We start from the raw sequence: 15,685 nt of genomic DNA, 5'->3' as shown, positions 1-15,685 counted from the left end.
AGAAGTTCCCGGGCCAGGAAGTAAATCCTTGCCACTGCAGTAACCTGAACCATAGCAGTGACATCTTAACCTGCTAGGCCATCAGGGAACTGACTACACTCATTTTAATAAACGTAATCATTGTTGTTGCTGCTCTACACGACAATCTAAAATAAAAATCAGGGAGTTCCTGCTGTGGCACAATCGGATTGGTGGCATCTCTGGAGCGCTGGGATGCAGGTTTAGTCCCCAGCCCGGCACAGTGGGTTAAGGATCTGGCGTTGCCACAGCTGTGGTGTAGGTTGCAACTACGGCTTGGATTCCATCCCGGCCTGGGAATTTACATGTGCCTCAGACCCAACCAAAAAAGAATAAAAATAAAAATTAACACTTAAGTGATTATTATGTGCTAGATACAGAATGCATGGAAGTTGAAAGTGCAGTCTGGAATTTTAAGCACTATAGGATTCACCCAGAAAAGGAACTAGATAAAAAGGTACTTTTGGAGTTCCTGTTGTGGCTCAGTAGGTTAAGAATCCAACTAGAATCCATGAGGATGCAGGTTGGATCTCTGGCCTTGCTCGGTGGGTTAAAGGATCTGGCACTACTGTGACCTGCGGCATAGGTGGCAGATGCGGCTTGGATCTGACATTGCCGTGGCTGTGACGTAGGCCAGCACCTGCAGCTCTGATTCAACTCCTGGCCTGGGAACTGCTATATGCCACGCGTGCAGCCCTAAAGTAAAAGACAAAAAAAAAAAAAGAGGTACTTTTTTTTTTCTCCCTTTTTACATTCACACATGTGGCATATGGCAGTTCCCAGGCTAGGGGTCAAATTAGACTTGCAGCTGAGGCCTACGTCACCGCCATGGTAACACTGGATCGAGCCACATCTGTAACCTATGCTGAAGCTTGGGGCAACATCAGATCCTTAGCCCAGTGAGGACAGGGATCGAACCTGCATCCTCACAGAGACAGTGTCAGATTCTTAACCTCCTGAGCCACTATGGAGCTCTGGTACTTCTTTTTTTGTATTCCCCTAGCATTCTCTAAAGAAACAATGTTTAAATATATTAACATCTATCACAATATAGGAATTAACATTTGTGACACGTTAGGCACTGGGCAGTGATCGGTGCTTGGTGTACATTACATCCATAATTTTACAAGTCTCGGCTGCCTTCTAGTTTTTTTTTAAAGTGATAAAGCTACACTGGATAGACTGCTTGATCTTGTGTATAACTTTTCTTTTTGGTTTTGTCTTTTTAGAGCCATACCTGAGGCATGTGAAGGTTCCTAGGCTAGGGGTCAAATCAGGAGGTGTAGCCACCAGCCTACGCCAGAGCCACAGCAACGCCAGATCCAAGCAGCGTCTGCGACCTACACCACAGCTCATGGCAACGCCGGATCCTTAACCCATTGAGTGAGGCCAGGGATCGAACCTGAGTCCTCATGGATGTTAGTCAGATTCCTTTCCACTGAGCCACAACGGGAACTCCTTTGTGTAACTCTTTCAAGAAGTAAAGAAAACTTGATTTTACTTTTAAAATTTTTATTACATACTACAAAATACACTGCATGCTACATAAGACACGTTATAACCTTCTAGCAGGGGTAGACGAGCATAACTGAGTTATTTTTCATCAATCAGGAAAGTGCTTCCTTAATCAATGTTCTCCAAACCCTGAAAAACAGTTTAAATAGGAAAATGTGACAATTCTATTCCTGACAAAGATGTACATGTACTATAACCTATAATGACCCTGATAACCTAATTTCCATTTTCTGACAGTAGCAAACGTATCACTTTATATGAAAAGACAACCTCCCCGCCCCCACGCCACAATGAGAACTAAAGTCAAGCAACTATCTACCTTCTACAAAGCACCCTCAGAGTCAGAGGACAGTAAAGTACAACCATTTTATAAAATAACAGCCAACATCAGGAAGATATCATTAGCCTCATTCTACTTTTCTGCAGATGAAAAAAAAAGGAGGCTCAGAGAGGTTAAAAGTCTCTTGCTTAAGTCAGTAAGGAAGTAGCAGAGCCAGAATTCAAGTTCTTGGACCCCCAACGTCAGGACTCTTGCCCTGTAAGCATAACACTATTTTATTCAGAAGACTCACTCTATCTTATCAGTTCATAATTTAATACTTCAGAAACGATGAAGTAAAAGACTAGTGATGATATCTCTTTCAGATGTTAAAATAACAGTCTAGGTATTTTGTTCTATTGCAGTAAGAATAACCATGAGAGAAATTAAAATTGCCTAGTCCTAGGAGCCACCATGTAAAAATCCTAATTTATTTGTTCTGGCCAGGGGCACAGGAATCTGCATACAATGGTGTTTTGTTTTTTTGGTTTTTTGGGGGTTTTTTGGCTGTGCCTTTGGCATGTGCAAGTTCCCCTGCCAGGGATTGAACCCGAGCCACAGCAGTGACTCAAGCCACTGCAGTGACCAGGCCAGGGAACTCCCTGATGGTTATTCTTGAACCATGCTTTGAGAAATACTGCTCTGATGAGTAGGTATCTATCATCGTGTTTATCAGATAGTAGCTTCTCAAATAGCACAATACTGAGAGGCAGACCACCTAGGCCGAGTCCTCAAACTGTTATTTAATCACTCTGCTCTGTTTTCTCATCTAGAAAATGGAATTAATATTTACCTAGATCTGCTGTGAAGAGTGAATTAACAAGAATACTAAAGAGTTAAAAAATTTTTTTTTAAATAATGAGAATAAGCTCCTACAATGTATAAGAACTTACTATTACATTGAACTGTATGAAAATACTACTGCTTGGCCATTTTTGACTCACAAAAATGGCAGTTTCAGGAACTTTCCTTGTGGAGCGGTGAGTTAAGGATCCAGCATTTCTGTAGCTCTGGCACAGGCCACAACTTCAGTGAGGATTCAATCCCTGGCCCAGAGGAACTTCCACATACCATAGGTACGGTCAAAGCAAAAAAGAAAACCAGGAGTTTCATATGACTGAAATATAAAATTATAGTGATTCTTTAATGTACTGGTGCAGGAATCGGCAAACCAATGGTGCATTTGTGAAACAAGCTTATATGTATATGGAAATTTTATTTCAAATAAAAAGTAAACTGTTCCATAAGTAGATTATTGTGACAACTGGCTATTTCTTGAAAAAAACTAAAGTTAAATCCTTGCATCACGTTATACCCCAAAATGAACTGAAGATGGGTCAAAGCACTAAATGTAAAAAAGGAAAAAAAAGACTGTAAAGGTATTTGGGGAAATCATAGACATATATATTTAAAAAAATTTTTTAGACACATATTTTTAGAATCTGGGTAGGAAATTCATTTGTAAGCAAGACATAAAATTCAAAATCCAGAATGATAAGATATGATAAACTGAACATCATGATGAAAAACTGACAAAAGCCATCATAAAGTGAAAAAAGACAGCAGACTGGGGAAAATACTTGCTGCATATAAAACAGACAAAAGATTAATATCTGTAATACGTATATAAGAACCCCTGTAAATCAAAAAGAAAACCAACAGAATAAGCAAAGGACATAGGCAGACAATCCACAGAGTAAGAAATGCAAATCATCATTAAATACGTAAAAGGCTGCTCAACTTCACTAGTAGACAAGAAACTGCAAATTAACTCTGTAAAACCTTTGGCAAAACATTAACCAGAAGCCATTTCCACTGTGACAGATGGCTAGCATCAGAGTCATCTTACCTTTGTCACATGGTAACGATTAACTCCAGAGATGCGCCTATCTCTTTCCATCAAATTCCACTGATATGAAAAATGGGCAACCCTTTTTTCCTAAAACGAAAATTAGTATTATTGTAGTTTATAAAGATGAGTGACCCAGTAGAGGGATATTAGAACTTTAATAAGTGACATTCCAGAAAAATAGAATCATCACTGATATAAAAACCAAATTAACAGAGTTCCCGTTGTGCATCAGCAGTAACGAACCCTACCAGGATCCATGAGGATGCAGGTTCGATCCCTCACCTTGCTCAGTGGGTTAAGGATCTGGCATTGCCATGAGCTGCAGTGGAGGTCATAGACTTGGCTTGGATCTGGTGTTGCTGTGGCTGTGGTGTAGGCTGGCAGCTGCAGCTCTGATTCGACCCCCTAGCCTGGGAACCTCCATATGTCACAGGTGCTGTCTTAAAAAGCAAACAAAAACAACCAAATGAACAACATAAGACTAGGAGTTCCCGTTGTGGCTCAGCGGATCAGGATCAGGCTCAGCCTGACAAAGTGTCCCAGAGGATGAAGTTTCAATCCCTGGCCCCAATCAGTGAATTAAAGATCCGGCGTTGCCACAAGCTGTGACATAGGTCACAGATGCAGCTCGGATTCTACCCCTAGCCCAGGAACTTCCATATGCCGCGGGTGTGGCCCTAAAAAGAAAAAAAGAAAAAACATTAGACCAGAGTCCTAAATAAATTCAGACCACTAAACTGTAATTAGTATGGTAACCATGAGTTCTTACAATTTCTATTTTAACCGGCATCATTTGTTCTTTCCTTCTTTTTTTTTTTTTTTTTTTTGAGACATGACTACTTGTTCCCTTTGGGGACCTTCATGAGAAGAAACAACAGCAGCAGATCACACTTGAAAAATCACAAAACCTGAAAGCAAATACACTTAGACTCTGTACTCCAGAAATGATGTGAAGAACTAGTTAAAGAGAAAAACTACAATCCTAATGTGAAAAACAGGATCTTGGCGCTAAATTCCTAAAGGCTTACATGGGAAAGTGGGGGGATAAATAAACAAATGTCAAGGTAAAAAACCTAGTGAAGGCTAGAAAAAACTGAAAAACGAGAAGCTACCGATAAATGGATGCGAGAAATTCAAATCAAAATCCAGCAAGAAAGGAGACTACACGTCAGAGGGAGCGGGGCCAAGACTAACTGACGCCTCTCTCTGCCTAGGGATTTGACCTACATTCTTCAATCTCCTACCTTTCCAGTCCCCAATCTCTGCTTTGCCCTCCCGCCCACTCTTCACCCAGCAACCAGCTATCTCTAGCTAAAGTAGAAGACGGTTCGCGTCCGGCTTCATTCTGCAAGCCTCAGCTTTTAGGCTATAAAAGGGGGGGGGGGGCGTCCTCTGTATTCCCCACCTCGGAGAGAGGCTGTGGGTCCTAACGGCCTCCCGACCCCACCGCCCAGTTCTTAACGGCAGTTTGTGGGGGGCCGCCGCCAGGCCGGAGAAGCCGCCTTACCTTGCCCCCGTTAGTGAACTTGTGGATGTGAGCAGTGGCCATTCCCGGGATGAACAAGCACGCGGCCATGACGGCGATCCCGGGGAGAATTTCGAACCACATCGCGACGCGGTTACCAAGGCTAAACCCTTCTTCCCAGCCCCTCAAAGGTGACCCGGCTTTGATCCCTTCCCCGGAAGCTCCGCGGCGGCGCGCGAGTGGGGCGGGGCCGCGTCCGCCTCCGGAGGAAGCGACGGGGCGCGGCAGGGCTCAAGAGTGGTGCGCGCCGGGGCTCTCGGACGCTTGAATTTCCGCAGCCCTTTTTCAACCTGCGATTTTTGTCCCGACTCGCGGCCGAGCGCACGACGTGCAGTGACGTGAAGAAGCCCCGCGCCACCTAGCAGGCCTCAGTCGTTCCGGAGCTCAAGACTCTTAGGATGGCAGAACAACTTCCTCCGGGAAAGACAACAGACCAGGTGTGCACTTTCCTTTTCAAAAAGCCTGGGCGGAAAGGGGCTGCAGGCCGCCGAAAGCGCCCGATCTGCGACCAAGAGTCCGGAGACAGCAGCAGCAGCAGTGACGAAGGCAGCACTGTGGTTCGCCCGGAAAAGAAGCGGGCGACCCACAATCCGATGATACAGAAGACCCGTGGTAGCGGTAAACAGAAGGCGGCTTACGGCGACCTGAGTAGCGAAGAGGAGGAGGAGGAGAACGAGCCCGAGAGCCTTGGCGTGGTCTACAAGTCCACTCGCTCGGCGAAACCCGTTGGGCCAGAGGATATGGGGGCGACTGCTGTGTACGAGCTAGACACAGAGAAGGAGCGTGACGCACAAGCCATCTTTGAGCGCAGCCAGAAGATCCAGGAGGAGCTGAGGGGCAAGGAAGATGACAAGATCTATCGGGGAATCAATAATTATCAGAAATACATGAAGCCCAAGGATACGTCTATGGGCAATGCTTCCTCCGGGATGGTGAGGAAGGGCCCCATCCGAGCTCCCGAGCATCTGCGTGCCACCGTGCGCTGGGATTACCAGCCTGACATTTGTAAGGACTACAAGGAGACTGGCTTTTGCGGCTTCGGAGACAGCTGCAAATTCCTCCATGACCGTTCAGATTACAAGCATGGGTGGCAGATCGAACGTGAGCTTGATGAGGGTCGCTATGGTGTCTATGAGGATGAAAACTATGAAGTGGGAAGTGATGAGGAGGAAATACCATTCAAGTGTTTCATCTGTCGCCAGACCTTCCGAAACCCAGTTGTCACCAAATGCAGGCATTATTTCTGCGAGAGCTGTGCACTGCAGCATTTCCGCACCACCCCGCGCTGCTATGTCTGTGACCAGCAGACCAATGGCGTCTTCAATCCAGCGAAAGAATTGATCGCCAAACTGGAGAAGCATCGAGCTGCAGAAGAGGGTGGTGCTTCCGATTTCCCAGAAGACACCGATGAGGGTCCAATTCCCATTACTTAGTTTTCCCATTATTCTCGAATCGTGAAATAAATGTTTTGTTGTTTTGAAAATCTTAATTCGTGTCCTTCCTTTTTAGGGAAAGTGAGTGAGAGGGAAAAGGCAGGTGGCAAAGTAGGGTTCTGGATAGGTGGCTTGTACAGGCATCAAGGTAGGTGTAATCTGGGTTTTTACCTGGTATAAATGCTGCCTGTGTGTAAGATACTTTTCAGAACCCTTTGGCATACATTTAGGGGATGGGAGAAATTTGAGAAAAGAGAATTTGCTTGAAGTAACCAAAGCTGTGATGAAAGTAAGAACTGAACCAAGTTCTTATATTTCTGCATCACTTAATAGTTTACAAAAATACGTTCATGCATTAACTCTTTTGGGAGCCCATACTACTTCAAAATACACCCCAGCGGAGGTGTGTGTGTTGGGGGGGTGTTGGAGGAGCAGTAAGAGTGGGAGGATTGGGTTGGGGGACTGGTAGCTAGCCTCACGGGATGTGTGTATGTGTGTGGGAAATGCTCCTTGCTGTCTTTGAAGCACCTATAGGTAACCCCCCTTCCATGGATGATGGAAATGGTCTATGCTCTGCTCTGCTGTCCAGTATGATAGCCACTAGCTTCATGTGACTGTTGAGTAATACTGATAGCCACTGTATTGGACATGCAGTTCTAGACTGACCTTGCTGACCTGCAGAAGACAAAAACCCAATATTTTACTATCCATTGTCTGAAACTGTGTTCTCACAGACCCTGTCATAGAGCTGATCATGCCCCATTAACCTGTGTACCTGTCTTCCCAGGTCACTGAGAACTGCTTGGTATATAAGAAGCACTTAATAATAAACATGGAGTGTTTTGAAAAGGGAGATCAGAGCCAAAGCCTTGAAGGCAAGCTGAGGGAGCTTTGCCTATATTCTGTAGGTAATGAGGAGATAGAGTTTGGGGAAGGGAACAAAATCAGACCTTTTTTTTTTTCGTCTTTTTAGGACCACACCCACAGCATATGGAGGTTCGCAGGCTAGGGTTTGAATCAGAGCTGTAGCTGCTGGCCTACACCACAGCCACTGCAACGCCAGATCCAAGCTGTGTTTGCGACCTACACCACAGCTCACAGCAACACCGGATCCTTATCCCACTGAGCAAGGCCAGGGATTGGACCCCTGTCCTCATGGATATTAGTTGGGTTTGTCACTGCTGAGCCACGACTGGAATGCCTTGGGTTAGAGTTTTTATGTTTGTATTCATTAATCCATTTAAAAATATTCTCGGAGTTCCCATTTGGTGTAGGTTGTTGTGGTGTAGGTCGCAGACACGGCTCGGATCCTGAAATGCTGTGGCTGTGGCATAGGCCGGCAGCTATGGCTCCAATTCAACCCCTAGCCTGGGAACTTCCATATGCCGTGGGTGACAAAAAATAAAATAATAAAGATATTCTTTGAATAGCTACTCTGTGTCAGGCACTTTGCTTGGCAGATTAGCAAAAAAGAGACATAGCCCCTGAACTCATGGAGCTGGACATCAAACAGTGCAGGTGTGGTAAGTACAAGAACAAAAGTGCACTGGGTTATTCTCTCAGGATTAAGCCAATCCCACCCTGGGGAGAGTTCAGAATCATAAACTCACCTGATACGATGGTATACATTCTATAACAGAATGTATAAAGTATAGTACTTGAGAAGACTAGTAGGAAAAGGGCTTACGAAAGCATCACACAGGAAACTGCCATTTAAAGAATGAGACTATGAAACAGGAAAGAAGATGTTGTAGAGGCAGATGAGAAAGAGAAGCTACACTACCATCGAAGGCAAAGGGAAGGCGGTGTTCTAAAAGTGTCATGGGAGGTCCTGGTGTGCCTCAGTGAACCCAACTAGAATCGAAGAGGATGGGGGTTCGATCCCTGGCCTTGCTCAATGGGTTAAGGATCTGGCGTTGCTGTGGCTGTGGTGTAGGCTGGCAGGTGTAGCTCCAATTTGACCCCTAGCCTGGGAATGTCCATATGCCACAGGTACATCCCTAAAAAGTGTCATGGAAAGAATGGCAATGAGTAGCAAAAGAAGCATAAAAATGTTTCTTTTTTTAAGAAAAAAATTAGTCCTGAGAATTTATACTAAGAAAGTTAGTATATTCAAAAGTAGAATAAAGTTTTATGGAAAAAGATACATATTGAACTGTTATCCATCATATAGACTGAGAGAAAGGATCCAGGAGAAAACAAAGAAGATGAAGAGAAAGAATGCCGCAGCTGCTGAAGGTCTCGGAGATAGCTAGGACTGAGAAGAGATGGGGTAAAAGTCATAAATCAAGAAGTTAGTCTTAAAGAGCTGAAAGGAGAAAGATGCCACTTATCTGCTACTCCACATACATTTTCTTTTGGCTGTGCGAGTGGCATGCAGAAATTCCTGGGCCAGTGTTAGAACCCATGCTACAGCTGTAAGCAGAGCCGTAGCAGTGGCTGAGCCACAAGGGAACTCTTAGCAGATTCTTAGAAGGGATCATAACTCCCCAAAAGTGCATAAATCAGTGGTATACTCAAGGTAAGTTTCATATTTACAAGTTTATGATTACTTTTATTTTATTTTATTTATTTTTGCTTTTTAAGGCCTCACTCATGGCATATGGAGGTTCCCAGGCTAGGGGTCGAATCAGAGCTGTAGCCACCAGCCGACGCCAGAGCCACAGCAACACAGGATCCAAGCCGAATCTGCGACCTACACCACAGCTCACAGCAATGCCAGATCCTTAACTCACTGAGCGAAGCCAGGGATCAAACCTGCGTCCTCATGGATGCTAGTGGGATTTGTTAACCACCGAGACATGACGGGAACCCCTATGATTACTTTTTTTTTTTTGGTCTTTTTGCCTTTTCTAGTGCCGCTCCCGAGGCACATGGAGGTTCCCAGGCTAGGGGTCTAATCAGAGCTGTAGCCGCTGGCCTACGCCAGAGCCACAGCAATGTGGGATCCGAGCCGCATCTGGGACCTACACCACAGCTCACAGCAATGCCGGATCCTTAACCCACTAAGCAAGTCCAGGGATCGAACCTGCAACCCCATGGTTCCTAGTCGGATTCGTTAACAACTGAGCCACGATGGGAACCCCTGATTACATTTTTAAAAGAACAATTTTATCACCTTTAATTAAATGGTGCAATATCATTTCATAGGTGAGAACTAGTTATTCCTACAAATAAAAAAAAATTAAATATGGGAGAAAAAGAAAGCATGCCAGCAGAGATGAGCTGCAGCTGGACTCTGAAGGCGCTAACCTAGTCTGAGAGCTCAGAGGTGGCTCCTCTCCTTCAAATTGAGATCTGAAATGGGGGTGGGAGAGAGCATCCCAGACAGAGGGTTAGTTTGTACCAAGGACCTGAAGTGGGAGACTGGCTTCAGCTAAGAACCCCAAGCAGGAGTTCCCGTCGTGGCGCAGTGGTTAACGAATCCGACTAGGAACCATGAGGTTGCGGGTTCGGTCCCTGCCCTTGCTCAGTGGGTTAACGATCCGGCGTTGCCGTGAGCTGTGGTGTAGTTCGCAGACGCGGCTCGGATCCCGCGTTGCTGTGGCTCTGGTGTAGGCCGGTGGCTACAGCTCCGATTGGACCCCTAGCCTGGGAACCTCCATATGCCACGGGAGCGGCCCAAGAAATAGCAACAACAACAACGACAAAAAGACAAAAAAAAAAAAAAAGAACCCCAAGCAGTCCAGGATGGTCTGAGGAGTCAGAGCAAACAGCCACCTTGCAAGTCATGTTAAGGATTCTGGAATTTATCTGAAGGGCAAAGGGATGCCATCAAAGGGTTTTAAGAAAGTGAGATGAGGGAGTTCCCGTCGTGGCTCAGTGGTAATGAACCCAACTAGTATCCATGAGGATGCAGGTTCAATACCTGGCCTTGGTCGGTGGGTTAAGGATCCGGCATTGCTGTGAGCTGTGATGTAGGCTGCAGACACAGTTCAGATTTGGCATTGATGTGGCTGTGGTGTAGGCCGGCGGCTACAGCTCCAATTCAACTCCTAGCCTGGGAACTTCCATATGCCGCAGGCATGGCCCTAAAAAGACAAAAAAAAAAAAGTTGAGACAATCAGATTTGAATTTTTTTGGCCTAGTGCATGTCATGTAGAAGTTCCCCGGGCCCCAAGATTGAACCCATGCCACAGCTGTAACCAGAGCCACAGCAGTGACGATGTCGGATCCTTAACCCGATGAGCCATGGGGGAACTCCAAGATTTGAATTTTTAAAAGATAATTCTGCAATGTGGGAAATGGATCATAGGAACCGAACATGAGACAGGGAGATCAGTTAGGAGGCTGGTGCACTAGTCTAGGTGTTATGATGGCAAACTGGACTAGACTGGAGGCTCTGGACATTTATTTAATAAATAGTTTTTGAGCACTAATATGCCAGGCATTGATGTAAGCACTGCAGATAACAGTTGAAGCAAAAGCACTCAAGTCCTGGGAGTTCCCTGGCAGCTCCTTGGGTTAGGGACCTGGTGTTGTCACTGCTGTGGCTCAGCAGGTTAAGAAACCGACTTGTATCCATGAGGATGCAGGTTTGATCCATGGCCTCGCTCAGTGGGTTAAGATCTGGCATTGAACTGTGGTGTAGTTTGAAGACCCAGCTCAGATCTGGCCTTGCTGTGGCTGTGGTGTAGGCCGGCAGCTGCAGCTCCAATTCAATCCCTAGGCTGGGAAACTCCATATGCCGCAGGTGCGGCCCTAAAAAGAAAAAAAAAATGTAGAATTCTTGGTTGATTGTATTTTCTTTGAATTTATGGTCCCACTTTCTTTTGGCCTCCATTGTTTCTGATAAAAATCAGCTTTTATTTTTTATTTTATTTTTTATTTTTTTGTATTTTTGCCTTTTCTAGGGCCACTCCTGAGGCATATGGAGGTTCCCAGGCTAGGGGATTAATCGGAGCTGTAGCCACCAGCCGACGCCAGAGCCACAGCAACGCAGGATCCGAGCCACATCTGCAACCTACACCACAGCTCACGGCAACGCCAGATCCTTAACCCACTGAGCAAGGGCAGGGATCAAACCCGAAACCTCATGGTTCCTAGTCGGATTCGTCAACCACTTCGCCACGAAGGGAACTCCAAAAATCAGTTTTTAATCTTATTGGGGTTTCCTTGTAAGTGACGAGTCATTTTTCTTTTGCTTCTTTCAAGATTTTTTCCTTGTCTTTATTTTTAATTTTTTTATTATTTATTTATTTATTTTTGTCTTTTCTAGGGCCGCTTCCTGCAGCACATGCAGGTTCCCAGGCTAGGGGGTCTAATCAGAGCTGTAGACGCTGGCCTACAACACAGCCACAGCAACACAGGATCCGAGCTACGTCTGCGACCTACACCACAGCTCTTGGCAATGCCGGATCCTCAACCTACTGAGCAAGGCCAGGGATTGAACCTGAAACCTCATGGTTCCTAGTCGGATTTGTTAACCGCTGTGCTACGATGGGAACTCCTAATTTTTTTTTTTTTTAATGAGAGCTGCAATGTTTCAGGTTCTCTCTTGTTTTTCTTTTCTTTCTTTTCTTTCTTTTTTTTTTTGCATTTTTTTTCTTGACACACTGGCAGTATGTGGAAGTTCCTGGGCCAGGGATGGAACCTACACCACATAGCAGCAAGCAGAGCCACAGCTGTGAGAAGGTAGGAGCCTCAACCTGATAGACCATCAGAGAACTCCCTGTTTGTTTTTAGATTTCAGCATTATTACGGTTTGTCTATTTATAGATCTCTTTACATTTATTTTTACTTGGAGTCCATCGAGCTTCCTAGATGGGCAGACTGTTTTTTAATACATTTGGGACATTTTTAGCCATTATTTATTTCTTCAAATATATTTTTTCCAATGTCCCACATTTCTCTGAGGCTCTCCATCTTCATTCTTTTTTCTCTCTATTCTTTAGATTGTATAATCTCTATGGATATATCTTCAAGGTTTTTTTTTTTTTTTGCTTTTTAGGGCTGCCACCTTAGTGTGGCACATGGAGGTTCCCCGGCTAGGGGTCGAATCGGAGCTGTAGCCGCCAGCCTATGCCACAGCCACAGCAACGTGGGATCTGAGCCGCGTCTGTGACCCACACCACAGATCACGGCAATGCCAGATCCTTAACCCACTGAGCAAGGCCAGGGATGGAACCTGCAACCTGATGGTTCTTAGTTGGATTCATTTCCACTGCGCCATGAGGCCGTGGGCGCAGCCATCAAAAAATTTTTAGGGAGTTCTCATCGTGGCGCAGTGGTTAACGAATCCGACTAGGAACCATGAGGTTGCGGGTTCGATCCCTGCCCTTGCTCAGTGGGTTAACGATCCGGTGTTGCCATGAGGTGTGGTGTAGGTTGCAGACTCGGCTCGGATCCCACGTTGCTGTGGCTCTGGTGTAGGCCGGCAGCTACAGCTCCCATTCGACCCCCTGGCCTGGGAACTTCCATATGCCGTGGATACAGCCCTAAAAAGACAAAAAATAATAATAAAACAAATCAAATAGACATACGCCAAGATGCAAATGCAAAGCTAAGTAGTAGGTCAGAGGCAGATACTCAAGCTAGACTTTTAAGAGTGGGTAGGTACTGAATTTCCCTGGTGGCTCATTGGATTAAGGATCCAGTGTTGTCACTGCTGTGGCAAGTTTTTTGTTTTGTTTTGCTTTGCTTTTTAGGGCCTCACTCATGACATATGGAGGTTCCCTCCCAGGCTAAGGGTCAAATCGGAGCTACAGCTGCCAGCCTATACCACAGCCACAGCAACGCCAGATCCAAGCCACGTCTGAGAACTACACCACAGATCATGGCAACGCCGGATCCTTAACCCACTGAGCAAGGCCAGGGATTGAACCCGAAACCTTATGGTTCCTAGTCGGATTTGTTTCCGCTGAGCCACGATGGGAACTCGTTTTTTTTTTTTTTAATTAGAATGTTATGCTTTATTGTAGAACAATGACTTAGGAAAACTAGAACAAGAGTGATGCAAATACAGCCTCCCTTTCAAAGACAATAGCCCACAGGCCTCCTAGAAATTGGAGCTCCATTCTATCAAGACAACTAACTGCAAGTAAAGGTCTACCTGAAAATGATGAAAGGTGGGCAGGCTGTGGTAAGGGTTTGATCCCTGGCCCCGGAACTTCTGCATGCCTTGGGTGTGGCTAAAAAGAAAAAAAAGAATGAGAGAGCGTGGGCAGGTACTGGAGGCAAGAGTGAGTCAGAGATCTCAAATACCAGGAAATAGTCATTAAAAAAAAAAAGGAAATAGTCATGGCAACAGGAATTAAGAACTCGAGCATAAGCTTGGCAACACAGGTGAGAAAAGTTAAGTAGAGTCTGGGTGATATATTCTAGACACCAGCAAAAATGGGACCTTGGCCCTGAGCCTGTGGCTTTTCCCCTTAGGCTTCTATCTCACCCTTTTTTTTTTTTATGAGTTTGACTACTTTATTTTTTTTAACTCAATGAATTTTATTACATTTATAGTTGTTCAACGATCATCACAACCTAACTTTACAGCATTTCCAACCCAAACCCCCATTATCTTATCCTTAACTTGGTTCCGCTCACTGTGGGAATCTGTGTCTCTCTCTAGCTTATCATTTGCCCTTCTCTCCCATTTCACTTTTTTTCCCCTTAATTGTACATAATACAGATATAATGTGTTCAATTAATGCTGACTTTTTTTTCACATTTTAACACCTCTAAATGAAGATACATCTTAAAATTGATGATGTGTCATAATTCACATTAGAGCCACGTCTGCAACCTACACCATAGCTCAGGGCAATGCCGGATAGTTAACCCATTGAGCGAGGACAGGGATGGAACCCAAGTCCTCATGGATACTACTTGGGTTTGTTACCGCTGAGCTACAACGGAAACTCCGTTATTAGTGTAGTTTTAAAGGATGATAGTTTTACCTTTTCTAGAATGTTGTATAAATGAGATCATACAGCATGCACTCTCTTTGTGTTTTCTTTCACTCAGCATAATCATTCTGCGATTCATTCATGTGGATGGGGTATCAATTATTATTTTTCTTTTTTTAAATTCATTTTTTTAAGGGCTGCACTTCCAGAAGTTCCCAGGACTAGGGGTTGATTAGGATCTGCAGCTGCCTGCCTACACCCCAGCTCCAGCCACACCCACACCGGATCCGAGCTACATCCGCGACCCGACCTACGACCTACGACCTACGCTGTTTGCAGAGCGCTGGGTCCTTAACCCATTGAGTGAGACCAGGGATGGAACATGCGTCCTTATTGGTCATTCATGTGGATGGACGTATCAGGTCATTCTTATTGCTGAGTAGCATTTCATTCAATGGATGTGCCACATTTTGTGCATTAGCCCATTGACAGACATTTGGGATGTTGCCGGGTTGGGGCTATTACAAATAATGCATAATTGGCCTTTTTTTTTTTTTTTTTTTAAGCGGGAAGGAGGGCAATCTTATCTAAAGCAAATTGGGTTTTATTTTATTTTCTCCTCCCTGTGGGGGTATCGGTACCACGATAGATTCCTTTTATTTAAAAGAGGGCGATGAAAACAAATATCATTCATATATCTTGGTCATACTGCTCCTTTAAACATCAGCGTCTTGTGCGTGCTTATGTTTATGGATTCTAATACATATAAGGAAAAGAAATTCAAAAACTTTCTGAAAGCACACTTTACAATCAATGATAGACAATATGTTATTCCCCTAGTGAGGTAAACTTTGGATAAGATTGGGTTTATCTGAGGAAAAGGAAGCCTTCACAACGTGCCTTTTGATCTCAAAAACACTAAACTTTCAAAATTAAGGATTCCATCTACTTACAAACAGGGACCCAGAGACACCTTTGGCTCCAAAACGCCCGGCTAGAAGCGGGTACCCGCTCTGTATGCCGGGATTTGTAGTCGGTGAAAGAGTCGTCCTAGTCAAGATGGCGGAGTTGCTAATGACGTGCCCCCGAGGGAGACTGGGCCGCAAGGGGATTGGGCGGTGCGGGAACTCCGAGGGCGGGAAACTAACACCAGGTGTTACAACCTTTCCTTCAGAGGAAGCC

General features: G+C 45.0%; 2 protein-coding genes across 2 annotated transcripts; one reads left to right on the top strand and one right to left on the bottom strand.

Moving 5' to 3' along the window:
- Positions 1-1,513: 1,513 nt before the first annotated feature.
- NDUFA1 (NADH:ubiquinone oxidoreductase subunit A1) lies at positions 1,514-5,395 on the bottom strand. The gene is made up of 3 exons (XM_047765344.1): positions 5,212-5,395; positions 3,702-3,791; positions 1,514-1,662 (listed from the first exon to the last, which is right to left on the bottom strand). The coding sequence occupies exons 1-3, from the start codon at positions 5,311-5,313 to the stop codon at positions 1,642-1,644; spliced, it is 213 nt and encodes a 70-aa protein (XP_047621300.1). The 5' UTR covers positions 5,314-5,395; the 3' UTR covers positions 1,514-1,641.
- Positions 5,396-5,400: 5 nt separating this feature from the next.
- On the top strand, positions 5,401-6,718 carry RNF113A (ring finger protein 113A). The gene has a single exon (XM_047765343.1). The coding sequence runs from the start codon at positions 5,628-5,630 to the stop codon at positions 6,660-6,662; it is 1,035 nt and encodes a 344-aa protein (XP_047621299.1). The 5' UTR covers positions 5,401-5,627; the 3' UTR covers positions 6,663-6,718.
- The last annotated feature ends 8,967 nt before the right edge of the window (positions 6,719-15,685 follow it).

This window comes from Phacochoerus africanus, chromosome X (assembly GCF_016906955.1).
Source record: "Phacochoerus africanus isolate WHEZ1 chromosome X, ROS_Pafr_v1, whole genome shotgun sequence".
In the NCBI taxonomy this organism is placed as follows: domain Eukaryota; kingdom Metazoa; phylum Chordata; class Mammalia; order Artiodactyla; family Suidae; genus Phacochoerus; species Phacochoerus africanus.
This window is presented reverse-complemented; position numbering and strand designations above follow the sequence as displayed.

Bases quoted from the DNA above. Each gene is read 5' to 3' on its own strand.
- NDUFA1 (XM_047765344.1), bottom strand. From the start codon at position 5,313: ATGTGGTTCGAAATTCTCCCCGGGATCGCCGTCATGGCCGCGTGCTTG. The intron at 3,792-5,211 runs GTAAGGCGGCTT...TTTTCGTTTTAG, and splicing joins AGTTCACTAACGGGGGCAAG to GAAAAAAGGGTTGCCCATTT. The intron at 1,663-3,701 runs GTAAGATGACTC...ACTGTTTTTCAG, and splicing joins ATCGTTACCATGTGACAAAG to GGTTTGGAGAACATTGATTA.
- RNF113A (XM_047765343.1), top strand. From the start codon at position 5,628: ATGGCAGAACAACTTCCTCCGGGAAAGACAACAGACCAGGTGTGCACT.